Source organism: Aethalodelphis obliquidens, unplaced genomic scaffold (assembly GCF_003676395.1).
Source record: "Aethalodelphis obliquidens isolate GAN/ISIS:26980383/991018 unplaced genomic scaffold, ASM367639v1 scaffold7, whole genome shotgun sequence".
Taxonomy (NCBI): domain Eukaryota; kingdom Metazoa; phylum Chordata; class Mammalia; order Artiodactyla; family Delphinidae; genus Aethalodelphis; species Aethalodelphis obliquidens.
The window spans coordinates 4,299,855-4,326,356 of record NW_020837951.1 but is presented as its reverse complement, the minus strand read 5'-3'; the positions used below and the strand labels follow the sequence as shown (position 1 = coordinate 4,326,356).

General features: G+C 54.6%; 1 protein-coding gene and 1 non-coding gene across 3 annotated transcripts in view; both read left to right on the top strand.

The window, feature by feature from the left end:
- NTNG2 (netrin G2) overlaps nucleotides 1–26,502 on the top strand; it is a 74,441-nt gene that overhangs the window by 13,245 nt on the left and 34,694 nt on the right. For both annotated transcript variants that reach the window (XM_027104463.1, XM_027104462.1), the window contains exon 3: nucleotides 18,649–19,292. In XM_027104463.1, coding sequence (XP_026960264.1) covers nucleotides 18,649–19,292 — 644 coding nt within the window. The remainder of the gene's footprint in view (nucleotides 1–18,648; nucleotides 19,293–26,502) is intronic.
- Nucleotides 14,767–14,839, top strand: TRNAE-CUC (transfer RNA glutamic acid (anticodon CUC)). Its single transcript has one exon. It is a non-coding gene; the product is annotated as a tRNA-Glu (tRNA).

The following is a 26,502-nucleotide window of genomic DNA, read 5'->3' as shown; positions in this document are numbered from 1 at the left end:
TGTAACCAGACGGGAAACCCCGTCTCCCTCAGCAGCCACTCCCCGTTCCTCCTTCCCCCAGCCCCTGGCAACCACTAGTCTGCCTTCTGTCTCTCACATTTGCCTATTCCAGACATTTCATGTAAATGGAATCATGCAGCGTGTGACTTTTTGTATCTGGCTTCCTTCGCTCGGCATAACGTGCTCGAGCTTCATCCATGTCGTAGCTCGTACCAGTACTTCATTCCTTTTTACGGCCGAATAATATTCCACCGTATGCGCTACCACGTTTTGTTTATCCATTCATTGGTTGCTGGGCATTTGGGTTGTTTCCACTTTGGGGCCATTATGAATAATATTGTTAGGAACATTTACGTACAAGGTTTTGAGTGGACATATGTTTTCATTCCTCTTGGGTCTATACCTAGGAGTGGAATTGCTGGGTCATATGGTAATTTTATTTTTTGTTTATTTATTTTTTAAATAAATTTATTTACGTGTTTGTTTATCTTTGGCTGCGTTGGGTCTTCATTGCTGCGCGCGGGCTTTCTCTCCGTTTGCAGCGAGACGGGGCCACTCTTCGTTGCAGTGTGCAGGCTTCTCATTGCGTTGGCTTCTCTTTGTTGCGGAGCGTGGGTTCTAGGCGCACAGGCTTCGGTAGTTGTGGCACGTGGGCTCAGTAGTTGTGGCTCGTGGGCTCTAGAGCACAGGCTCAGTAGTTGTGGTGCACGGGCTTAGTTGCTCCGCGGCATGTGGGATCTTCCCGGACCAGGGCTCAAACCCGTGTCCCCTGCATTGGCAGGCGGATTCTTAACCACTGTGCCACCAGGGAAGTCCCCATATGGTAATTTTAGATTTAAGTTTTTAAGGAAATGCCGAACTGTTTTCCAGGGCAGCTGCACCATATTACATTCCTACCAGCTCTGTACAAGGGTTCCAATTTCTCCAGGTCCTTGCCAACGTTTGTCATTTTCCGTCTTTGTTTTTTACTATAATGGCTAACCTGGTTGGTATGAAGTGGTATCTCATTAGGATTTTGATTTTCATGTCCCTAAGGACTAATGATGCTGGATATTATGTGCTTATTGACCATTTATATATCTTCTTTGGAGAAATATATATTCAAGTCTTTTGCCCATTTTTTCATTGGGTTGTCTTTTTGTTGTTGAGTAGTACATGTTCTTTATATATTCTGGATACTGAATCCTTATCAGATATATGATTTGCAAATATTTCCCCCATTCTACAGATAATCTTTCATTCTCTTGATTGTGTCCCTTTAGGCACAATTTCTTTTTTTATTTTAGTGAAGTCTAATTCGTCTCTTTTTTCCTTGTGCTTTTGGTGTCGTATCTAAGAAATCATTGCTAAATTCAAGCTCACGAGTGCTTACCCCTATGTTTTCTTCTAAGACTTTGATAGTTTTCGCTCTTATAGTTAGATCTTTGATCCATTTTGAGTTAATTTTTGTATATGATGTCAGACAAGCATCCAACTTCAGTCTCTTACATGTGGATATACGCTTTTCCCAACACCACATGTTGAAAAGACTATTCTTTCCCCATGGAATGGTCTTGACACCCTTGTTGAAAATCAGTTGACCATAGACGTGTGGGTTTATTTCTGGACTCTCAGATCTATTCCACTGAGGCACTGAGCAGTCTATGTGCGGTATTTCATCTAACCCTCCCAAATATCCCTCATGGTGGAAACAACCTTTATCTTATTGTCCCCATTTTACAGATGAGAAAACTGAGAGTCTAATACTGAGTGGCAAAGTCCAGGCCCAAACTCAGACCCTAGTCCTTCAACCTCCCGGGGAGGGAGGAAGTCCAAATGCTCACCCCTCCTCCCTCCCTTTCTCTCCCACCTCCGTCCTTTCCTCCCTCTTTTGCTCCTTTTTTCCTAACTTATCCTTTAAGCTGGAATGTTAACTGTGATTCCCAGAGAAGGGTATCTGGGGAGGGGATGTCATGACCTGTGACCTCTCTGGTCTCCAAATATCTCCTGCCTCCACTTCACCTCCTCCCCTCCCCTGCTCATCAGGGCACCAGATTCTGTGTCTCCATCTTTGCACAAAGTAGGCGATAAAGAAATGCTGGTGATAATCTCAAGTAGATGGTGCAGTTGGGAAGGGGTCTTAGAGATTACCTAAACCAGAGGAACCCCGATATCTCTAAGCACATTACAGTGGGACTAACTACTCAAGGGAAAGTGGGTGCCTGGAACCTGGCTGCTGGTACCCTCTGCCCCTGCCCCGGACCCCTGAGCCCCCACCCCCGGAAATCCTAGGGCTCCTGTGAACACAATACGAAACCACTAATAGCGTCCAACTTCTGCCCCATTTCCTACATGGGGAAACTGAGGCCCAACGGGATGGACTGACTTCCTCGGGCCCCAGTGAGGGAGCAGGAGACCCGGGAGGTTCAACCGTCAGCCATGGACTGGAGCCCTGGGGACATGAGGCCCTCCACGCCAGGTCCCCGTACATCCAGTCACCTCCTGGATTTGACCACATGCGGTGGCATTCGGTGGGGGACCTGGAATGCCTCCCAGCGCGCGGTGAAGCCACACCTTCAGGGTAGGCATGGCCGTAAGGTTAAAGTTTGCTCTCTGGCCTGCTCAGGTGAGCTCTCACACCTGTGTGTAGCCCCTGGTGACCCAGCCCTGCTCAGAGCTGGCTCTTGCAGGCCCTGGGGATCTTAAGGCCCCTGCCCTGGCCCGTCCACTAGCTGTGGTTCTCCTTGCTGTGGCAGCACTGTGAAAGGTGGACAGGAAGGGGATGTTTGTGGGAGGTGGGCAAGACCAGGGGTGAGGCAGGATGGGGGGCAGAAGGTTAGGGATCAAAGTCAGCCTCGGCGATTACCCTCCGATGTCAGGCTGGGGTGCATGTGGTCCAACCCCGGCCTGCAGGTGGGAGCTTCAGGAAGCAAGAGCCGGGGATACACTCTCATGTGTCTCACCACACGCTGGTGTTTCTCCCACCCGCCCCATCTCGTGGGTTTTGGCTGCCATTTCCCGAGGCCTCCCTGTGGGCCGGGGACCCTGCATGTGCACTTTCTGTGCATGGCGTTTGTGTTTTCTCCGCAGCACTGGGACGGGTATACTGCAAATGAAGGGGGGGAGGCTCAGAGAGGTGGAGAGACTTACCCAAGTTTGCACAGCAGCGACAAAGCCAGGATCTGTCTCCGCGGCCTTGACCACTGTCCCATCCTGCCTTGTCAGAAGTCGGGATCACTGTCCTTGGGGACCCGAGATCCCAAGGTGCAACCACGTCACCCCACAGGGCCTCGCTGGTAGGAAGGAATTAAATCCACGTTTGTGGATCCCTCCAGATCTACACCTGGGGCTTTCTAGAGCTGCCTTTCCTATTAAAGCGTCCTGGGCCCGTCTGCAAGGACCTGGCATTCTTCTCCCCCAGCGCAGTTTGTCCTGGGGGCTTTGGGACAATTTGGACCCCCTCGGTCCTGCATTCCAGCTCCCTCCTGTTGCCTGAATCATTGGTCCACTTGACTCCAAGTGTCAACCAGGGGAATAAAAGGAAATGAAACACGACCAGGGCATTTCCCCTCGGTTGTAGCAGAAGTCCGTTTTGGGGCAAAAGATGAAAAGGAGGAGAATGAGAGATGGAGCCTGCAGGTAACCCCAGAGCCTTGTCAGCCACAGCAGCGCACCCCCGCCTGAGCCCACAGAAAGGGCATGGTGCCCACGTGGGAGACTGCAGGTTCCTGAATTGTCCGCTCCTTCTGGGGAATCAAGAGACAGCAAAGGCAGGTGACGGCAGGAGGAGAAGCCAGTGGGCCAAAGAGCATGCCCTGTTCCCACCCCAAGCACCATCTAAAACCCCTTGCCAACAGCTCCGAGGCTGGCGTCTTGCTGGGTCTGGGCTTCTGGGGATCAGGCTCCACACTGGACTGGCTGCCAGGGGCTGGGTGCCCTTGGATCTCGTCCCCGCTTTGGGATGTAAACTTCCTGCCTTCACCAGAGAGGGTCTATGTATTCACCCTCCAGACCCCACTGCATTCCTAGATCTTGCTTCTGGCTTTTGGGACTTTCAGACTTAGAGAGAGGAAGAGGGAGAGGCATGGAGAGAGCAATAACCTCCCAGGCACTGGAGGACCCGGAAGGGATGGGCAGAGGCAGGACACCAACCTCAGCTCAGCTGCAAAACCCCAGAGCAGTGCCTCCTTCTCTGGCGGGGTCTCCGCCCCTTTGAGAATCCATGGTGCTCTTCCTGGAACAATGTGTGTGCGTGCGCGTGCGCGCGCACACACACACACACACACACACACACACACACACACACGGTTGCAAACACTCACAAGGCTTCCCAGACCACCCTGAGTCCACATGTGGGCCCCTGTGGGCCCCTATGCTCCCTCTGGGGGCCCTTAAGCTCAGGAAAATCACCATTTGTCTTCTTGTAACTGACTGATCCTGTTGCCTGAGGCTTTTCTTGATTCCACCTCTTCCACCACCTCTTCAGACCAGCAAAAGCTCATATTTATTGAGTGCCTACTGCATACCAAGCACTTGACCTGAAGCTGCTCGTTGAACCCACCCAGAACACTTAACGACAGATCCTATATTTATACCCATTTTCAATATGAGGAACCTGAGGTTCAGAGAGGTTAAGCCACTTGCTCAAAGTCACACAGCTTCCAAGTAGAGGAGCCTGGCACCTCCACTCCAGGCTCCCTGGACCCAGTGCCTAGCTCCTAACCAGGCTGTTTAGCTGACCTGAGGCGCTCTGAATCTCTATCTCACGGTTGGATTGAGGTGGTTGTCGTGTGTGTATGTGCGTGTGCGCGTGCGTGCGCGTATGTGTGGCCATTTTGCTGGGGGAGTGTACTGTCCCTGTCTGCCCCTCCTCCCCCAGCACTCCTCGGCAGCTTGAGCAAGGAGGGCTGGGGAGGAATGGCGGCAGCCTTTTGCCCACCCCCTCTACCCCTTGAGACATGATGGAGTCTGCTAATCCAATGATTTGATAATTCACTTATTTCATGTCTATCTGGCAGTGTGTGGGCTCCCACGCACCAGCTCCAGGGAAGGCGAGATGGCTTTGCCTGGAGGAATCCGATCTGTTTTTCTGGGGAAGGAGTGGGGAAAAAATACACCCAAGAATGGACAATAATGGACCTAAAAATAGAGGGTGGAGGGAAGTGGGGGCGGGGAGCCAGGCATCTGCCTTCCACTGGGCCTGCTTGCACCCGGCAGCTCCGCCCCTCCCACCCGTGGGTTCCCCAAGGGTCTGGCTGCCTCTCAGCCTGGGGGAGAGGCATGGGAATGGGGAGCGGAAGGAAAGCAAGACTGGGAGCCAGGTGCCGCTCCAAGATGGAGAATTGTCCCATCGAAGGGTCCTCCGGGCTGTGGCCTTGACCTTGGCTGCACGTCAGAGTCTCCTGGGGAGCTGTAACCAGCCAATGCCTGGGAAGGGACCTACCCCTGAGGGTCTGATGCGGTTGGTCCGGGGTTCCCCGAGGTGAGTCAACGTGAGAACCACTCTAAGGGGTGTCTCCACAGCAGGGATAGGGGTTCAGATTTGGGGGCTCTCTCCTTCTTTGCCCCCGGGTCTCCTAAACCTTGAGACAGCCTTTCTGAAGGCCCCAAACCCAGATGGCCCGCTGGGACTCCAGAGGAGTGAAGGCAGGGGACAGGGAGCTGTGCAGACTCTTGGTTCTGTCCGGGTCCCCATCCCACTTGAGTGTCCTCAGCTGAGCCTCACAGTGGACTCACCTGGGAGCTCTTAACATCCCCCCAACCTGCCGGGGCTGCAGCCCCACCTGCTACTGCAGAGTCTCTAGGGTGGGCCTGGGCCGAGGATTTATTCAAGCTGGGTGGTCCCAGGATGAAACCAAGTTTGAGAACCAACATTTCAGTCTTGCCCAGGACGGCACTGGGTCCCTTCCAGCTATAAGCATCTTGTCTTTTCATCTTAAGCATCTTGGTTTTTTGAGTTCAAAGACTACAGGGGGAGAGAGATTGCTCTCAGAATCTTTCCTTCCATCTGAGCTGCAGGCACCCCATCCTTGCTCTGGCTTCCTGGGACCTGAAGGGTGCTGGCCACCACCTTACCCTTTGTTCCCAGGTTCTTAACCTCTCTTTCTGAAAGGAGGCTGCCCAGCCAGAGTCAGGGCTTTCCCTGCAGCTGCTAAATGTCAAGGCTGCCGGCTGGCTCCAGGCCTCCCCTTCCACCTTATCTCCTGCTGCCCACCAGGCTCCTGGTCCATCCAAGCACATTAACTCCTCTCTACCTGTGGCTTTTGCACGTCTGGTCTGGCCCTTCTCTTGATCCCGCTACATAGCGCACCCTCCCCACAGCCCGGTCACATCTCCCTCCACCTGTCCATATCCAGCCCACCCCCCCTTGTGGGCCTGTCCTTCTGAAACCCCACCTCCTCCAGGAAGCCTTCCTGACCTTCCCAGCCAGTTCCCCTCCAGGCTTGTCATCCGTGCCATACTCTGGTGGTCACAGCACGGTGGTCAATGCTCCTATAAGGGGTCAAAGGTTACTGCAGGTATGACCTTGAGTCAGTGCCTGCCTCTGGGGGCCTCAGTCCCCTCAGCTATAAAGCAGGGATGATGGTGAGAGCTGGGCTGACATCACTGTACAGGTGCCCTTCTTTGGACCAACTGTAGCAGGCGCCCCTACCTGGCCAGGCATCTGAGTCACTGCAGGGGCTTTTGAGTGGTTGGTTGTTTGGTGGCTTGGTTTGCGTTCAACCTGGAGCAGAACTTCTGGTCTTAGTGCCCAGAGACACTTTCATCTCTTTCTTCCCAAGGATGTGGATGGGCAGCCAGGTCTGATGGCTGCTTCTTCGGGACCATTTTGCACATTAGAGATAGTTGTTGAATAAGTGAAGGAATAAACAAATGAAACCTTACCAGCTCAGGCTTGCGTCTCTCACCACCACCAAGGGCTTCATCGGTAGAGCGATGCACCTGTCCAGTTGTGCCCGGGGGTGGGGCAGGCCCAGACACTTCTTTCTCTTTCCTCTACCCGGCCACTTCTTACGCCTCAGAGACCAGCAAGAAGAAGCCCTAGAAAGTCTCAGCTTGTGGCCATTGGCACAGTCAGGTACCATCCGTCCAGGCGCTGCATCCACTCCTGACACCTCCTTTTCAATGCGGAGGACCTGGAGAGGGGACCCGCCTGGGAGGGGGAGTCGCTCTGCAAACCTTAATTAAGCATCTTGCGTGTGACAGGCCCCACTCTTGTCTTCACAGAGCACACAGTGGGGAGGGGACCACACAGTAATTAACAGAAGAAGTCGCTAAGGAAAACCGATCAAGTGCCCATCTCGGGGAGGGAGGTGTTGGCCAGGGTGTTCTCCGAGGAAGGGAGGGTTAGCAGACACCTGCAAAGGGGTGGAGGAGAGGAGCTCCAGACAGAGGTGGCGAAGCCCAGGTGGGATGGGGGATGGGCATCAAGATAGGAAGGAGAGATTCCGGGGTCCAAAACAAGGTGGAAATTGACCTCAATGGGATCATACAATGAGTTGTAAGAATTTTGTATACGTTTTGTAGGCTCCGTGGCACAGAAGTTCATTTCATCTTCCCGAAACCAAGGAGTGACCCTACGGGCTGAGGCAGGGTAGCATAGCGGGCTCCTTATAGAGCATATATCGTGGAGCTTCTAACACCAGTTCTGCCCTTTGCTCAGCAAAGTGCCATTGAATAGGTTTTCTAACCTATCGGTGCCTTGGCTTCTCCGTTTTGAAAATAATTATTAGGATCGTCATGAATAGAGGAAAGGAAATTTCACACGAAAAATCACGATCTCAATGTCTGGTGCTAAGAAAAATACTCAGTAGGGAAGTTTAAAAAAGAAAAACGGAAGCAAGGCAAGATGAGAAGCGAGATAGGTGGGCGAGGTGGGCAGAGCCAGGACCAGCTTGGGTTTGGAATTTATCCGAAGAGGGTGCTCCGGGGTGCAGCTCTGGGGTGCAGAAGCGCACGGCTGCTTTCTAGAGTGTGCCTGGTGGCAGGTCGGGGCGGGGAGGCCGGAGGGGTTGGTGGCGGCAGGGGGTGGACAGGACAACTGTCAGGGGAGGGGGCTGCCGGGATCAACCCTCTTGGACCCTCCCCTTTCAGCCGGTGGTCCCACCAGCCTTGGGGCTCTTTCAGGACCCACCGAGGCCCCATTGCTCTTCAGCAAGAAAACCAAGGGCAGCTCTCAGAGAGGAGGAGAGGGGCTCTGCAAAGGCCCCAGGGGTCTGGGGAAGGCGGCTCCCCTGAGTGCTCCAGCCAGGCCCCTCGGAGGGGGCTGCTCGTCCCCCTGCCTCCCCGCCCCCCGCCCCCACTACTGCATCCTCCAAGCCGCTTTTTTTCCTCCGTGATAAAATATTCATGTCAGCAGAGCAGGCCCTCTTTGGGAAGGCTCCTGTGTCTAGCTTCTGCTTTGTACAAGCTTTTAAAGAGCAGGGCGCTTTTCCTACTCTCTAAGCATTTTCTAAGTCCTCAATCAATAATGCACTTTACCCAGCTTCTCTGAATGCAGCATTTCTTCCTCTCTGTGCCCTTCCCCCCACCCTGCCCCGATTTCTCTCTCTTTCTCTCTTTCCTTCTTTCTTTTGTCCTTCTGTCTCTCCCTATTTACTTTTATTTACTTCTTTTCTAAATGTGTTCCACGAAAGCGTTGAGCTGTTTGGGTGGCGAGCCTCGGATGGGGAGTGGGGTGGGCAGGCAGGGAGGATGGGGAGAGGCCAGGGCCACCGCCAAGCAGGCGGGTCCTCGGATGAACAGGTGGAGTCTGCGTGCGAGGCGGGGCGAGGAGGAACGCTGAGCCTTCCCGCTGGCCCTGGTGGGGAAGCGTTTGAGCTCCTGGCACGGGGGAAGAGGAGGGCTTGGGCTAATCCGGCCTCTCACTCTCCTTTTTCTAATCAATTAGAAAATGTTTACAGCATAACCAGAGAAAAGAGGACAAACACGTAGAAGAAAGGGGGCCTGGAGCAAAGGCAATATGCAGAGTGTGAGTCCAAATACATCGCCAAACTTTCTAAGGAGCCAGCAGTCCAGATTGGCCTATCTGCTTTTTATAGTAATGAGCTCCCTGTCGTGGAAGGTATGCAAATGAAGAGCTGCCATCCCTTGTCTGAGAGAGATGCCCACGTGGATCTGATCAGTTATGTGGTACCCAGTGAGGGGCTGGGGTGCAGCAGGTGCCCGTGGCGGGGTGGTCCTACAGGGATCAACCCAGGCACTCTTCAGCTGGGATAGAATTTCCCACCCCAAACACTCCTAAAAATCTGGCTGTGGCAAGAATCTGCATATGCCCAGGACGGAGTGAAATATTTCCTTTTTTTTTAAGGAATACAATTTTGAGTTCCTGGAGAGATTAACCCTTGTCTAGCCAGAGTCTTGGCAAGACCTCACCCCACCCTCTCTGGCTGTTCAGCTGATGGACAGCCTCTCTGGGTCTGCAGTGGTGGAAGCAGCGTTTGCCGTTGCGTCCTTGTCCGTCTCCTGGACAGCTCGTCCGCCGGGGCAGCCCTATGCCTCAGGTGGTCAGAAAGGCTGGCTAGCTGGGTCTGTCGGGGAAGTCAGGGTCAGGGCGAGGAGGACTGAGGAAGTGGGTCCCTGCCCCGCTGCTAGAACAGCACCTGGGCCGGCTGCTTTCCACTCCCCTCAGTAACCGCACAGTCCTCCCTGGGTGATGCCGGGAGGGTCGCTTACCCTCTCTGAGTCGCATCAGAGCAATGGGATCCAGTGAGGCACGTTAGGAAGGGCGCATTGGGACTTCCCTGGAGTTCAGTGGTTAGGACCCTGCGCTTCCGCTGCAGGGGGCACGGCTTCGATCCCTGGTTGGGGAAAGAAGATCCCGCATGACTCGCGGTGGAGCCAAAATATTAAAAAAAAAAAAAGAAGAAAAGGGCATGTTGAATAACTGCTCAACAGATACTATCCTTAGATCCAACTGTCAAGGATCCTCACCGAGTTTGGAAATACTTTTCAAATGCCACTTTGTGCAAATCACTGCTGGGAGTGCGGGGTGGCAAGGATGAGCCAGACCCGGCCCCTGCTGTCCCAGAGTCCAGTCTCAGTCTCGGAAGGTTCCGGAAGGAGGTAAATGTGGGCAGGGGTGAAATGAAAGGGGGGCTGGAGCAGAGTGGAGGGCTGCTCCGAGCAGCTGCAGAACTGAAGTGCGTTTCCTAAGTTACGGCCTGGCCAGGCCAGCCTCAGGAGGTGGCCCGTGACTCCGGGTCCAAGGCAGACCTTGGACCAGGAGATGCCCACGGTGGCTGGCTCGGGATCAGGGTCTGGGGTGGGGGTGGGGAGGACATCACTGTGGCTTCTGGAGAGTCATTGCCAGGATGGATGAGCCCTGGGAAGACACCTTTCCCTGCCTGAGTAACGGCCAGGCTGGGAAGAAACGGCTCCAAGGAGAAACAAAACCAGAAAATTACAAGAGGAGCCTCCCTGGCCAGCTGCAGCTCCTGCCCCGAAATAACAGGAGGGTCGGTTTCTGCTGATTCACGAGCAGGGAAGGGTGACCTTGCTGCTGTCCAGGGCTTTTGGGAAAGAAACCAGAAAAAGGGAAGGGAGAGAGGCCTGGGGGATCGGGTTGGGAGGAGTTAGAGGCGGGACAGGGATCAATGAAACCGCAGAAGGAGAAGGGGGGCGGGGCAGGGGGAGGAGCAGAGGGAGGGAGGGAGGGAGGAGAGAGTTAGAGACCTCAGCGCGGCTAGCATTAGAATCGGCTCCCAACAGAATCTCCGTTTCCGATTTGTTAATAATTTATCCCCGCTGCAACTTTTCTTACCAATAAATAGGAAATAATTTGTTAAGGAGAATTCCCCCGGCACCCTGGCTTTCTCCCTGGGATGAGGGCATGGGGATGTGTCTCTGCATCCTTTCATCGAACTGGTGTGGGCGACCGAGGAACTTGGACTTGGGTAGGTGAGAGTCAGAGCTCAGTCGTTTCATGAATGGGGAAACCAAGGCACAGGCAGGGCAAGGCCCCACCCAAGGTCACACACGGGGTCAGGGACAGTCTCCGGGATCCCAACTCCATGATCTCATGGGTCGGCGACCAGGCCCAAAGAGTTTCCCCCTGAAGTTCTAGAAGCGTCATCCAAGGCAGAGGTGGGGCTAGCTCCTCTGTGGGTTGACTTCCCCCCACTGTTGCTCCTGCCTAAGTCCTGTTCTGTAAGACGGAGCTGTGCTGCCCCGCCTTCCCCTAAGCGCCCCGCCAGGGTCCCCGGGGAAGGCCATGTTCCGAGTCCTTGCCCAGCCCCCCTTGCCCAGGGCTCTCCCTGGCAGCCCCCCGCCTCCAGCCTCCCACCCGCAGATGCCCCAGCCCCAGCTGAGGTTGGTGGGGCTGAGGAAGAGACTTCAGCTAGCAACTTGGCAGACAGGTTCAAAAAAATCTGTCAGCTGCTAAACTGTTCCCTGGGTTCGCCCACACACCTCGGTGACACCCGAGCCTCTGGGGAGTGGCGCACGGCTGGGGCGCCAGCCGCCTTTCCCTCTGGGTGAGGGGCACAGTTCCTGACTTGTGTCCAAGCCCGACACCCTGGCTTCTTGTCCCACCTCGGCCACCGCGGAGCCCCGTGACCTTGAGACATTGCTCAGTCCCCTTCCTTTGCAGAATGTAAGTAAAAGGACCCCATCCTCCAGGATAAAGCATATGCAGGGCTTAAGCATGGCCGTGGACCTTGCGCTTGGCCCAGGCCACGGGGCCGGTGATAGTCAAGATGCTCTCCCTACATCCCTTGTCCACAAGCCCGGGCCACCCAGAGTGCTTGCCACGTGGCACCTGGTGCAATTCTCAGGACCGCCCATGAAGTCAGCATGCGCAGCCTCCCTGGACTTTGATTCACTGGACAGAGCTTTCCTGAGTCCCCAGAAAGTGCCAAGGTCTGGGCTGCAGGGGGGAAGGAGGCGGGGGGGGGGGGCGGCCACGGCCCTCCTAGTACTTCCCCTGCAGTTGGGAACCTAAGGCTCACGGCAGTGGAGCGACTGCTCAAGTGCCCAGTGAGCGGCCGAGCCCTGTACCCGCCCTCCCAGTTACAGAGGGCAAAGCCCTTCCCGACACACTGTGGCCCGCTACTCCGCAAAGACCCGGACCTGATCTGGCGGTGTCCGGCAGTGGTGTGATTTTGTCCCAACACAGGTTTGGATGGCAAGGCCAGTCTGCATGAAGTTGTTTATTCCTCCTCCTAAGACTTGCTTACAATTCCGGTGACTGCCCCGTCCATGCTCTCCATGGTTAAGGACCCAGAAAGACAGATAGCCAGACTTCCCCCAGGCAGGTTACCTCCATCTCTGCTAACAGTCAGCTTTCCCACTCGATGATATATATATTTGTAAACTTTTTCATTTTAAAAACTTAATTAATTAATTAATTTATCGGCTGCGTTGGGTCTTCGTTGCTGCGCATGGGCTTTCTCTAGTTGCGGCGAGCAGGGGCTACTCTTCGTTGTGGTGTGCGGGCTTCTCATTGCGGTGGCTTCTCTTGTTGCGGAGCACGGGCTCTAGGCACGTGGGCTTCAGTGGTTGTGGCTCGCGGGCTCAGTATTTGTGGCTCGCGGGCTCTAGGCACGCAGGCTCAGTAGTTGTGGTGCACGGGCTTAGTTGCTCCGCGGCATGTGGGATCTTCCCGGACCAGGGCTCGAGCCCGTGTCCCCTGCATTGGCAGGCGGATTCTCAACCACTGCGCCACCACGGAAGCCCTCGATGATATTTTTTGCTGGTAGCTTGTCCCTGCTCTTTACAGCCTGGCCTCTGACTCTGACTCCAGCTGCACCCTTTGCACAAAAAAATAACATAAAAACAAAAGCACTGAAGAGACAGTTGCAAGGTCTCTTCAATGAAAAGCCTGGTATGAAATGTTTCTCTGTAGAACAGTTGGTCCAGGTGACTCCTGCTCAGTGTCTGTGGAGGAGACTTGTCCCCACCCTGTTCTCTGCTGTGCTGGTGCCCAGGCTGACTGCCTTCCCCTCGCCCTGCACCCCGGCCTTCACCCCTCCAGCTGTGCTGCCCCACTTTGCAGGTGAGTTGCCTTTGTGTATCTGTAGAGATAAGTGAGCCACAGATATGATGGGCTTGGTTTCCCCAAGATTTCCTTGCTGGGGTCCCACAGGATCCAGAGGAAGTGATGCAGGGCTGGCAAGTACTTGGTTTCTTGTCTGGGAAATGGAGATGCCCTACCTCCTGGGGGTGCCGGGAGGATGCGGCCGGGATGGATGTGCAGTGCCCAGCCCGCCCTGGCCCATGGTTGGCATTCAGTGAATGTCATGATCGTCACGCCCTTTCAAGCCAGCAGTCCCCACCGTGGTCAATGTCGTGTGCGAAGTTCCTGGCTTTGCCGTGAAGGAGCCAGGTGCCCTTCAGCCTTACTTCTTCCCCTGGAAGGTTGCTGGGAAAACCCTTGACCTAGTGTACGTGAAGCTGCTATTTAATCATAATTGCTACCATTTGAGGACATTTTCTAGGCATTTCATACAGATTATCTCATGTGATATTGGATGAGAAAATAAAGACTCAGAGAGGCAAAGCAACTTTCTCAAGGTCACACAGCCTCAAGGGGTTGAGCCAAGATTGAGGCCAAGGCTTTCAGACCCCAACACCAGTTTCCTTAACTGTTTGACTTCAGAACGGGGGTTCCTAACTGGGGAAATGGGACCCCACGAGTCCCCTAAGTGGAAAACGTGATGTGTTACATTTTTCCAGAGAACATCCTAAGGTTTTTTTTTTTTTTTGCGGTACGCGGGCCTCTCACTGTTGTGGCCTCTCCCGTTGCGGAGCACAGGCTCCGGATACACAGGCTCAGCGGCCATGGCTCACGGGCCCAGCCGCTCCACGGCATGCAGGATCCTCCCAGACCGGGGCACGAACCTGTGTCCCCTGCATCGGCAGGCGGACTCTCAACCACTGCGCCACCAGGGAAGCCCCCATCCTAAGGTTTTTAAACAGGAGTATGATTTTTTTGGTTTTGGTGATATTCATGAAATGTCTAAAGAAACAATGACAACTTTTGATAATATCAAAGTTTGGCCCTGCTGTCATCCTGAGAGTTAGGGGTGTGCCCCAAACATCCCTGGCTCTTTCTCCCCGGTATTAGGCCACTTTATCTTGACGGTGATTAGTTAATCTGATCTCATAGAGTAGAAATGTGCAGACCTAGGAGGCCTGCCAAAGCTGGCCCCCCTGCCGGCCCCTCCCTCACACTCTCAGCGATCAGCAGCGCTCAGGGTGCGGGGCTCGGGGGTGAAACGGCCTTTGCACCCCAGGCTTCCTCCTCGGCATCCTCCCTAGTGGACAGGAGGAAAATGAGGGTATGAGCCCGTGGCGCTCGGGAAGGACCGTGGGCGTGAAGCTGCCTTCAGTCGGGGGCACTCTGGCCCCTCAACGGTTAAATGGAATTCCGAGATCTTGGGGTGGGAGGGCAGTGGAAGAAAAAGAGAAATAGGAGAGAGGGAATTGTGTTGGCGATGGCTTGGGATTTATTTATTGTGCTCGCTGTTGATTAAGCCCGCTCACTCCGCAGCAGGAGCAGAGCTGGTAAATACACAGGCTGATTCATTAGTTTCTGACCATCTGCTTCCCGGGCTGAGGCCGGGGCGGGGGCGGGGGGGGCAGTGAGCCCTGCAGGCTAGGGCAGCCAGGTTGGAGCCCCCCGTCCCTCTGCAGAGCTGGCTGTGTCAGTCTTCCTGATGACAGACAGGCCGGGCGCAGGGGTGGGGGGGGGCGTGAGGGATCCAATATCCCGCCATGGGGACCACAGGAGGCTGGGCAGGTGAGGGAACGTAGGCAGGGGGATGGAGAAGGACCAGAGGAGGGACTTCCCTGGAGGTCCAGTGGTTAGGACTCCACACTCTCACTGCGGAGGGCCCAGGTTCAATCCCTGGTCGGGGAACTAGGGTCCCACAAGCCACGCAGTGTGGCCAAAAAAAAAAAAAGGACCAGGGGAGAGGTGAGGTGTTTCACAGCAGCTGGGGGTTGACAGGAATAATATCAACATTCCATATGAGGTCTATGACTATTAATCTAATTATCATTCTATTAATAACTAATTAATAAGATGACCAAATAACTGTAACTTAGTGACTGGTCACTGAGGTCCAAGCCCTATAGGGAGGCTTCACTACACTGTCCCAGATAAGCACACTAACAATCCTGTGATGAATGACGAGGGAACTGGGTTCAAAAGTGAATCAGGCAAGGAGGGCTTCCTGGAGGAAGTACATAGGGAAAGCTCTAAAAACCCAGAGGAGGGAAAGCAGCTGCAGGGGCACAAGCTCAGAGGTGAGAGGGGATGAGACAGCCGGGGAAAAGGCCCAGCTTCAGTGCTGGGTGGATAGCTTTCCAGGTGGGCAGAGTAGCATGATGCCACCTGGTACCAGCGTATTGAGAAGCGGGCCGGTAGAGGAGGGCCCCAGAGAGAGCGTCTGGCCGTTCCTCCCACCCTGACCCACGCTTTGCTCACTTGGGGTGAGGCATGTATTAGTTTGCTAGGGCCTGCGTGGCTTAAACCACAGAAATTTATTTTCTCAGGTTCTGGAGGCTGGAAGTCCAAGGTCAAGGTCTGACCCTTGAAAACCAAGGCAGGCTAGTTTCTTCTGAGGCTTCTCTCCATGACTTGCCCATGGGCCCCTGTTGCTGCTTCTTCACATGGTCATTCTGTGTGCACGTGCCCCAGGGGTCTGTGTATCCAAATTTTCCCTTCTTGTAAGGACCCCAGTCAGATTGGATTAGGACCCACCCTAAGGGCCTCATTTTAACGTAATCACCTTTAAAGGCCCTATTTCCAAATACAGTCACATTCAGAAGTACTGGGGGTTCAGGCTTCAACATATGAATTTGGGGGGTGGGGGCGCACAGTATACTCCATAACAAGTTGCCAGGGGCAGTAGAAGAAGGGAAGCTGTGGGAAGAGGATGATTGCTGGGTCGGGGGAGGGGAGGATGCCCACTTGGGTGCAAACTGTGTCTTCCGGTCCCCAGTGTCCAGGTGTGAGCTCTGAGCCAGCTGAGGGCCTGGGGAACAGGCTGTCCCCCACAGGCAGGCCTGCCCCCCTTTCATCACCAGGCCTGGACTCTACAAGCCACTGAGCCATCCCCATGGGGCCTTTCAGCCTCTCCCCGTTCCGGGCGACGTCACAAGAGCACCAGCTGGAGTGCGGGGAAGCTTGGACCCCCACGGGCCGAGCCAGGCCCCTCTCCCTGCCATGTTGTGCGTGAGGTCCCTAGAGTTCCAGAACACCTCTGAGGTCGTCCAGGACACAAGCAGGCTCGTCCTCAAACCCCTCCCACCCTCAGGGAGTCCTGGGCCAGTCCTGCCCCACCCTGGGCCTCGGTTTCCCCATTTGCTCAGTGAGGGGGGTGGACTCAATGCTGTACCCCTTCCACCCCAAGTTTTCCGGGTCCTGGGAATCAGCAGGTCTGGCCAGGTGGGGTGGATAGTCGTACCACAGGGGACCCAGGACAGAGCTATTTTGGTGGGACCTGCCTCAGTAAACCCCAGAGCCAAGCTGCCCGCTGAGGATCCCTGGGTGGCCTAGGAGCTGGTCCTCCACTAACAGGCTTCAAAGGTGATGGCCCAGGGTCGCTGCGGTGATGCCGGCTCGGCCCCTCGGGAGACAAGGCGCCCACGGCCACTGGGAGCCGAATGCCTCCTTTTAGAATGTGACGCTTTAACTCAGATCGAAGCCGCTTTTGTCTGAGCAAACCAGGGTCCTGAAATATTCATCAAAGGAGCTGCAATTGGTCCGGGCGCGTGCGGTTCTCAGTGACGGTGTTTCCTATTAATTAATAGCCTTTATTTTTTAGAGCAGTCTTAGGTTTACCGAAAATGGAGCAGACAGTCCAGAGAGCCCCTAAGACCCGTTCCCCACACAGCTGCCCCATTATCCACAGCTTGCATTAGCGTGCTACCTTTGTTACATGGATGTGTCGTTATTACCGCAAGCCCACGTTGACAGTAGGGCTCCCTCCTGGCGTTGCACAAATGTACCATGTCATTTATCCAGCATGACAGTGTCATACAAGATGGCTTCACTGCCCTAAAAATTCCCTGGGCTCCCCACTATTCATCCCTCCAACCCCCGGCAACCACCACGTTAGTGATATTTTCAGGCCTCTGGGTGAGTTCACACGGCAGACCAGACCCGGGGGATGGATTTGAACTGTGGAGGAGAGAAGCCCCAGCTGGAGCCCGCTGGGCCAGGGAGTGGGCTGCCCAGCTTTTGGAGGCAGGGGTGAGGGGAGAGGAAGCATGTGGGGGCCGTGCCCTGCCTTACCCAGCCAGTGTCCCCCACTGGGCCAGCCAGGCACGTGCCGAGGAAAGGACTGCCACAGGACGCACCCCCTTGAGAGGAACCCGGGCTGTGCGTGAGGCAGACACGCATGCTGTGGGGACAGAGAGCAGGCCCCAGTGACAGACAGGCCATAGTGCGGCCCCCAGCTCTTCCTAGCAGGGCCTCGGGCAAGGGCCACCACCTTCCAAAGCCCGGGTTGCTTCATCCCGAGCATGGAGTTGACACTCCCACACTGTGAGCATTGGTGGTTAGCTAGTTACTGAACAGGAGAGAAATGAGATAATGTGCTGGGCACCAGGTGGACTTCTTCCACTGCCCCTCCTGTTGCTACTAATTGTATTGTCTGAAGGGTCGAGAAGGCGTCTCTGTGTAGGAGATGTTTCAAGAGTCAAATGTCCATCCACAGATGAATGGATAAAGAAGATGTGGCACATATATACAATGGAACATTACTCAGCCATAAAAAGAAACAAAATAGAGCTATCTGTAGTGAGGTGGATGGACCTAGAGACTGTCATACAGAGTGAAGTAAGTCAGAAAGAGAGAAACAAATACCGTATGCTAACACATATGTATGGAATCTAAAAAAAATGGTGCTGAAGAACCTAGGGGAAGGGCAGGAATGAAGAGGCAGACGTAGAGAATAGACTTGAGGGCACGGGGAGGGGGAAGGGTAAGCTGGGACGAAGTGAGAGAGTGGCATGGACATATATACACTACCAAATGTAAAACAGCTAGTGGGAAGCAGCCGCATAGCACAGGGAGGTCAGCTCGGCGCTTTGCAATGACCTAGAGAGGTGGGATAGGGAGGGTGGGAGGGAGGTTCAAGACAGAGGGGATATGGGGACATGTGTATGCATATGGCTGATTGACTTGGTTATACAGCAGAAACTAACACACCATTGTAAAGCCATTATACTCCAATAAAGATGACAAAAAAAGTGTGAGTAGGAATTTGGAGGCAGACAGAGAGTGGAAGGGCATGTCAAGGAGAGGGGATGCCATCTGCAAAGGCTCAGAGGCACAGACAAGGGAGGCTTGGAGGACAGGAGTGCTCAGGTGGGAGGCCAGGAACAGTGGCTCCAGATATGGTGGGAGGAGGTCAGAGTCAATGAGGTAAAGCGGTAGGGCTTTATCCTCCGGGCAGTGGGGAGCCATGGAGGGTCTCAGAGCAGTGACTAGCTCCCGCCCCTCTTGATTGTCTGAGCTTAGAGTAGGAACGAATGTTTTCTTGGGAGGCAATAGAGCTGCATGTCTTTATGGGCTTTGGAAGAGAGAGGCTTCCTGGTGCCCGGACGTCGGAGCACAGGCTCTGAGACCTCTGGGCAGACACCGGGGCTGGGCTGGGACGAGGCTCCTGGGCCCCCCAGAACAGTCATCATCCACCCTGGTCTTCTCCCCACCCGCAGGAGAACCCCTACCTGTGCAGCAACGAGTGTGACGCCTCCAATCCGGACCTGGCTCACCCGCCCCGGCTCATGTTGGACAGGGAGGATGAGGGCCTGGCCACCTACTGGCAGAGCGTCCCCTGGAGCCGCTACCCCAGCCCGCTGGAGGCCAACATCACCCTGTCGTGGAACAAGAGCCTGGAGCTGACGGACGACGTGGTGGTGACGTTCGAGTACGGCCGGCCCACCGCCATGGTCCTGGAGAAGTCGCTGGACAACGGGCGCACGTGGCAGCCCTACCAGTTCTACGCAGAGGACTGCATGGAGGCCTTCGGCATGCCCGCCCGCCGCGCCCGCGACCTGTCGGCGTCGGGTGCCCACCGGGTGCTGTGCACGGAGGAGTACTCGCGCTGGGCCGGCTCCAAGAAGGAGAAGCACGTGCGCTTCGAGGTGCGCGACCGCTTCGCCATCTTCGCCGGCCCCAACCTGCGTAACATGGACAACTTGTACACGCGGCTGGAGAGCGCCAAGGGCCTCAAGGAATTCTTCACCCTCACCGACCTGCGCATGCGGCTGCTGCGCCCGGCGCTGGGCGGCACGTATGTGCAGCGCGAGAACCTCTACAAGTACTTCTACGCCATCTCCAACATCGAGGTCATGGGCAGGTAAGGCCCGGGGGTGACCTGGTACCCAGGATGTTACCTGCTTGCCAGGATATTACCAGATACCTGGAATGTTACCTGAGGCCTAGGATGTTACGTGATACCTGGGACATTACCTGGTGTTACATCAAAGGGGCTACCTGCGATTTTCCATGGAGGGAGGTGAATGCTGGATGATGAATGTCCTCCGTAGGGCCCAGGCTACCTCTAGCCACAGGGCTGGGAGGTCTGGAGAGGATGGGTGGAGCTGAGCAGACCTGGGCAGTGTGGGTGGGGTTTGAGCTAAAGCCTGGTGCTCGGGAGGTACAACGTAACTGGCCACGGACTCAATGAACGGGCACTTGTGTCTGGGGGGTGCCCGAGACCGCCTTCAGGCTCCAGGATTTGCTAGAAGGACTCACAGAGCCTAGCAAAGCTGTTAGACCCACAGTTGCTGTTGTTACAATGAAAGGATACAGATTACAGTCAGCAACAGAGAAAGGTTCAGAGGGCAGGCTCTGGGAGAGAGCAGGGCGAGCTTCCGGTCATCCTCTCCCCGTGCAGCAACGGTGACAGCGCGTGCGGAGTAGCGCCAGCCAGGGGAGCTTGCCCGAGCCTGGGTATCCAGGGGTTTTGTTGGGAATTGGTTATGTAGGCGTGGCTGACTGCCCACGTGGTTGACCTTGGGCCCCAATTCCTTGACCCACAGGTCATGCTGATACTGCATGGCCCCAGGCCGCCATCATAAATCACATCATTAGTGTCAATTATCTGGAGTGGCCCCAGGCCTCAGATAAACAAAGACTCTTATTAGGCAGGACATTCCAAGGCTCATAAACTCCTCCCAGGAGCTAGTTAAGGGCCAGACTTTTCTTTGGACTCTGTAGCCTGTGGACAACCCAACCCTGCCGAGTTAGTCCTTTACTCACAGCTTTGGAGAAGAAGATGTTTTGTGGACACTTTGGGGGGAGGCAAAGGACCATCACAGGAGGTAAAAACAGCCTTTGATTCCCAGGAACTCTGTAGATTGCAGATGATAAAATGGTCGCACGCTGTCCCAGATCATCTGTTCATTCGACAGATGACCTGCTGGTCAGTGGGGGCAAGGCGTTTATCCCAAGCCATGGATATAACACCCTGGTCTGCACTCAAGAGCGAGGCTTTGGGGTGGGGGGGCATCGCGGGTAACCAAGGGGTCAATCATAAGGGGCAGCAGCATGTAACACAGGAGCTCTCTAAGTGTGGTTCCTGGACCAGCAGCATTACCGTCACTTGGAAACTCGTTAGAAATGCAAATTCTCGGGCCCCGTGCCAGGCCTGCTGTACCGTAAATCCCAGGGGTGAGGCCCAGCAGTCTGTGTTTTAATAAGCTCTCTGGAGGATTCGGATACACGCACGTTCGAGAACCGCTGCTGTGACAGTCGGAGTAGGCATTCTGGAGCCAGATGGCCTGGGGTGAATTCACGGCTCTGCCATCGACGGGGCTGTGAGCCTCCGGACGAGGACCTCTCCGCGCCTCAGTTTCCCCATCCGTAGAACAGGGATGATAACGAACATGCTTGTCTCATTGCATCGTGGTAAGCTAATTGAGTTAGAGTTCGAGTTGATGAGATACTCAGAACTACTGTGAGCTTGTGTTTATTACATCGCAGTTTAAACGACTGTGGGTTAGCACGTCACACATGCTAAAAAAGTGTTTATTGAATAAAATACATAGTGTTCAAAATAATGGCGTCCGAGAGCTGGGGCAGGTTGAGGAAGGACCAAGTTGAGACCCAAGGGTGTTGGGGCATAATTAGGGCCAGGAGCATGGCTTAGGCCAGTTTGGGCAGGGGCTGACCCAGAACCCAGCTGGGACAACATACCTTGGGCAGCTTTCCACGACAGGCTCTGCAGACTGCCCGAGTATATAATTACTGATGAGTGCAAAAACCAGTTTGCTGCATGGCGTGTATAGTATAATCCCATTTTTGTAAAATATGTAATATGCCCACACACATGATTTCTCTGTTGACGTTGACATTGGAAAGAAGCCCTTTCGGGCCCGGGAGCATCGTGGATGTGGGGAAAGGCTAGAAGCTTGTGTACTAATGTCTCACTGTGGTCACACCTGCGGAGTAGGGGTGGGCAGGGGTGGTGTGGGGTTTTGGTTTTCCGCTGTGTCTGCAGTTTATTTTCCTTTGACTCTGTGTGGATTCCAGGTGGGCCAAGGCAAAGGCAAGCGATTCATGAGGTGGGGTCAGTTCAAGGCCAGCAGGTGGCAGTGAGGCAGGTGCACATGCAGGGGCCTGTGGTTCTGACACCCGTGACTCCTAGCCCACCCGCACTTGGGGCAGGCTATTTTATTTTTTATTTATTTATTTATTTATTTTTGCGGTACGCGGGCCTCTCACTGCTGTGGCCTCTCCCGTTGCGGAGCACAGGCTCCGGACGCGCAGGCTCCGCGGCCATGGCTCACGGGCCCAGCCGCTCCGCGGCATGTGGGATCTTCCCGGACCGGGGCACGAACCCGTGTCCCCTGCATCAGCAGGTGGACTCTCAACCACTGCGCCACCAGGGAAGCCCAGGGGGGCAGGCTATTTTAAACCAGGAGTGGTCTGGAGACCGCCTGATATGTGGCAGCTGTTGCGGTAGCGGGGAGTCAGGGATCAATGTCCTGCTCCTGCTTCTCAGATCCGTGTGCAGGCTTTGGGCCGTGGGCCATCTTGGTGACCTCTGCCAGCCCTGCGGATGCGATGGTCTGGTTCTCTTAAGACCCTCCCATCCACCGACCCAACAGCTTAGCAGACACAACAGCTTAGCAGAACAAGATCCCCACCCCTTCTGGGGGCTGTGGCCCCTTTTCTGACCTCCTTGGGCTGCTATGGGGGTGTCCCTCATCTTCAGGAGTCTAATCAAGGGCCCGCCTGCCCCTTCATTAGGCGGCTCGTGCAGGGTCCTAAGGTCCAGGCCGGCTGCAGGGTCTGTGCTGGATGGTGACAGCCAGGACCTGTAGTGCCCCTTACACCTCAGCCAGGGGTGAAGGTCATTTTTCTCTTAGGAGGGACTCTGAGATGCAGAAGTGGGGCAGATCGTATTTAGGAAGGGACAGAGGGACAGGTGGGGGGCAGGAAAGAGTCTCAGCTTTGCAGCCTCATCTAGATCAAGAGGGCTGTTCTGGTGCCAGGTGACCTGGGGGTCAGGTGAGCTGGGTTCCAGCCCCGCCCCTCTGCTCCCCTCTCTGGACCTCAGTTTCCTGTCTGAGGCCTGGGGCTGCCTGGAGCCTGTGCCTCCCTGGCAACGTGGCAGGGCGGTCCCTGCCCGGCAGCTCCCAGCTCCCGCCGGCACCCAGCCTCTGTGGGTGGTGGGGATTAGCTGTAGTGGTGGTGAAAGCACGCAATCAATTCACAGATAAAGTAAGTACTCTTCAGGCGGCTGGTTGGCAGGAAAGTGGCAGCTTGGCTAATCGATTAATTAGATCTGGTCAGATGCTTCAGCAACGGGCTGTGACTTCCTCTACTTTTCTTTTTTAAATTCCAGGTGGGAAAGTCCAACTGTGCCTGGGAGCCAGAGAGGCCAGAGAGGCAGGATGGGGTGGCAAAGGTGCCCGTGGGCCCACCCAGATGATGCCCTTGGTAGTGACCTGAGGATCCCCGGGCTGTCGGGTGCTGGGATTTCAGACTGAACCTGTTCTGGTATTTGCTCAGAATTTCATGACCCAGAGTTACACAGTGCCTCCCCCTGTGGCCTGCTAACTATAGTAGCTGATACTTATTGAGTGTTTGCTATGGGCTCCTTTCCTGCTGAGCAGTGAGCTCAGGGCTCACATGCATCTTAGTTAATCAATAGTCATTCACTTCCCACAAGGTTATTAAATCTCTAAGACCCCACAAGCTGGAGCATTGAGCAAGCCGGACCTGATCTCCGCCCCATAGAGCCTTTCCCACGGGGACGACATTCCCCTCCACCTCGTGTTTTTAGATAAGGAGGCCGAGGTCAGGGGACATAAGTAGATCACACAGCGAAACTGACCACCAAACAGTCAAGGTCCAACCCTAGTGTGCCCAAGCTCAAGTCCATCTCTCTATGGAATCTAAAGGTCTTTGATACCATGGGTGCTTCCAGCCCTGTCACTCACGTCAGCTATTTCCAGCCAGCAAGCACCTGGCTCTGGGGGAGGAGGATGGAGCAGATGGAGAAGCCCAGGCCCCTGGGGGTGAGGACCTGGTACAAATCAGGGGGTGAGAGGAAGAAGGAGAGCAAACCGCAGCCCCACAGGGCAGCGGTGCAGGGAGCAAAGTAGCTTCCAGCACCTGGAGGTCCCGGCCCACCACCGGCCTCCCCTCCCTTCAGGACCAGGCAAAACAGCTTTGCCAGTCCTGCTTACTCTGGGTCTGAGATAAAGAGAAGAGGGGGTCCCGCCCATTAAGTTGCTCCCATTCCTGGAAGGCTGGGAAGGGGCGGGAGCGATTTTCTCCTTCCACACACAGGGAAACTCAGGTGTGGACTGGGAGAGCGGCTGGCTTTAACTGGGCAAGTCCGGGGCGACACCGGATTTGAGGAGGAATGAGACGGTGCTTGGAGAAGAGACAAGGTCCCCACCTGCACCCCCAACACAGTGGTCAAGGGCAGCCAGGCCCACATCCAACCAGCTTCATACAGGAGAGCGTTTTACTCTATTTATTTATTTTTTAAATATTTATTTATTTTATTTTTGGCCGCGTCGGGTCTTAGTTGCGGCACGTGGGGTCCTTCGTTGCCGCATGCGGGATCTGGCATGCGGGATCTTCCGTTGCAGCGCGTGGGCTTCTCTCTAGTTGCGGCATGCAGACTTGGTTGCCCCACGGCATGTGGGATCTTAGTTCCCCAACCAGGGATCAAACCCCCGTCCCCTGCATTGGAAGGTGGATTCTTAACCACTGGACCGCCAGGGAAATCCTCAGGAGGGCATTTTAAAACAACGGGCTCCCCAGCCCCACTGCTAAGAGCTCTGGATCCCATAAGTTTGGGGCGAGGTCCAGAAGAGATTCTTTACAAATCTCCGCAAGGGAGTGGAGAGTTGGGGACCCCCAGGTAGAAGCTGGCATCATTAGACCAACCAGGGTTTGAATCCTGCCTCCATCACTGATTAGCTGGATCACCTTAACCTGTCTAAGCCTCAGTTTTCCCATCTGCAAAATGGAGATATGATAACGACCTCACTAGCTTGGGGTGAGGCTTCAGTGAAACGGTATATTTGAAGAGCTTACCCTAGTGTCCCATTCCTCTGGCTAGGTGGCCGGAGAGGTCAGGGAGAGAGGCAGACCAGATGTTGCCGCATCTTCTGATGTTGTGAGAGAAGGCACACAGCAGATATATATGTGAAATCACTTGCTTTTTGAAATACTGGCACCTACTGAAAATCCTGTGCGGGTAAAGCAAAACACACCCGCAACCCAAGGCAGCTCACAAGCTGTCAGTGTGCCCCCTCTGCTCTGAGACCTGCCTGTCTTCTCACAGCGGTGACAGCATAGCCGCTACACTCACAGTATTCTGCAGGCCTCTGGCAGGGCGGGCACCTGGGATCTGGACAAACTCCGGGTAAACAGCCTGCTGACTCTGGGTCTGGGGCAGAGGGAAGGGGAAATGGTCATCCTATTCTCACCCTCAGGCCCTGCCCCAGGGCAAAGTCCTCCACCCAGAAAACTCTTGGAGGCTCCAGGGAACCAGTCCAGCTGGGCCTTAGCCAGCCAAGGACAGGAAAGGAAGAGTGAGTTCCCCATTCTTGGAGGTATTCAAGCCGAGCAGGGTGGTGTTGGTGGGAGATGATGGAGAGAGGTCCCATGCATCAGATGAAGGTCCTGTGCACCTCATCTGTACACCATTGATTAAGGGAACAGGAACTATAGATACCATTTTAAAATTTGGTAGGTGTGAGAATCCACTGGCTTTCCCAGATGCTGCTGGGGTCTGGCTTCTCATCCAAGGCCCTGGGCCAGCCGGCACCCGCCTGGTTTTCTCCTCCCTGGACCCCCTGCCCCTTTCTTGCCTTCTTGTCTTCTTCCATAAACGTCCTGCCATATTGATCACCCAGTAACTAAAGATAGACGGAACTTAGGACAAGAATAGAAAACGCAGGAGGGAAGCAGGCTTTGTGCGTGTGTGTGTGTGTGTGTGTGTGTGTGTGTGTGTGTGTGTGTGTGTGGAGGGGAGGGGGAGGGGGAGGGGATCAGAGAGAGCAGAGGTCTTTCCACTTACTGCACGGACTTGCCCCGCCCTCCGTCTAGTCTCTTCCGTTGCTGATCCCCAGGGAACATGGGTGAGAAGGGAAGCGTGTGATTTTTATTCTGCCTGCACTGACCCTTGTAGCTCTGTGACCCCCACCTGGGGTTGGGGGGTGGGGCTCCCCCCTTCAGGAACATTAGCTGTCATTGCTGAGCAGTTCTTATGGGCCATATGGTATTCTAAGTCCCGTATGTGTGTTTCCTCCTTGAGTCCTGCCCCTTGAGGGTCCTTGTCCCCAGTATGCGGATGAGGAAACTGAGGCTTGGAGGTTAAGAAATAGATGGAGGTGCCCCCTTAGGATGACTACTGTCAGAAAAACAGAAAACAACGAGTGTTGGCAAGGAAGTGGACAAATACGAACCCATGTGCACTGTCGGTAGGAATGTAAAATGGCGCAGCGGCTGTGGAAAACAGGGTTTTGGTTCCTCAAAAAATTAAACATAGAATTCCCATATGGTCCAGCAGTTCCACTCCGGGTTATACACCCAAAAGAACTGAAAGCAGAGACTTGAATAGATATTTGTGCACCCATGTTCCCAGCAGCATTACTCGCATAGTGGAAAGGTGGAAATAACCCAAGTGTCCATCAACTGATGATGGAGTAACAAAATGTGGTCTATACATACCATGGAATATTATTCAGCCTTGAAAAGGAAGGAAATCCTGACACCTGCTACAACACGGATGATATAAACCAGACACAGAAGGACAAATACTGTGTGAGTCCACATAGGTAAGGCACCAGGAATAGGCAAGTTCGTAGAGATGGAAAATAGGATAAGGTTGCCAGGGGCTGGAGGGAGGGGGGAATGGAGAGTTCCTTAGACGGTGTAAAGTTTCTGTTTGGGATGATGTAAGTGTTCTGGAAAGGTTTTTTTTTTTTTTTTACGGATCAAAATCATTTATTTATTTATTTATTTAAACATCTTTATTGGGGTATAATTGCTTTACAATGGTGTGTTGGTTTCTGCTCTATAACAAAGTGAATCAG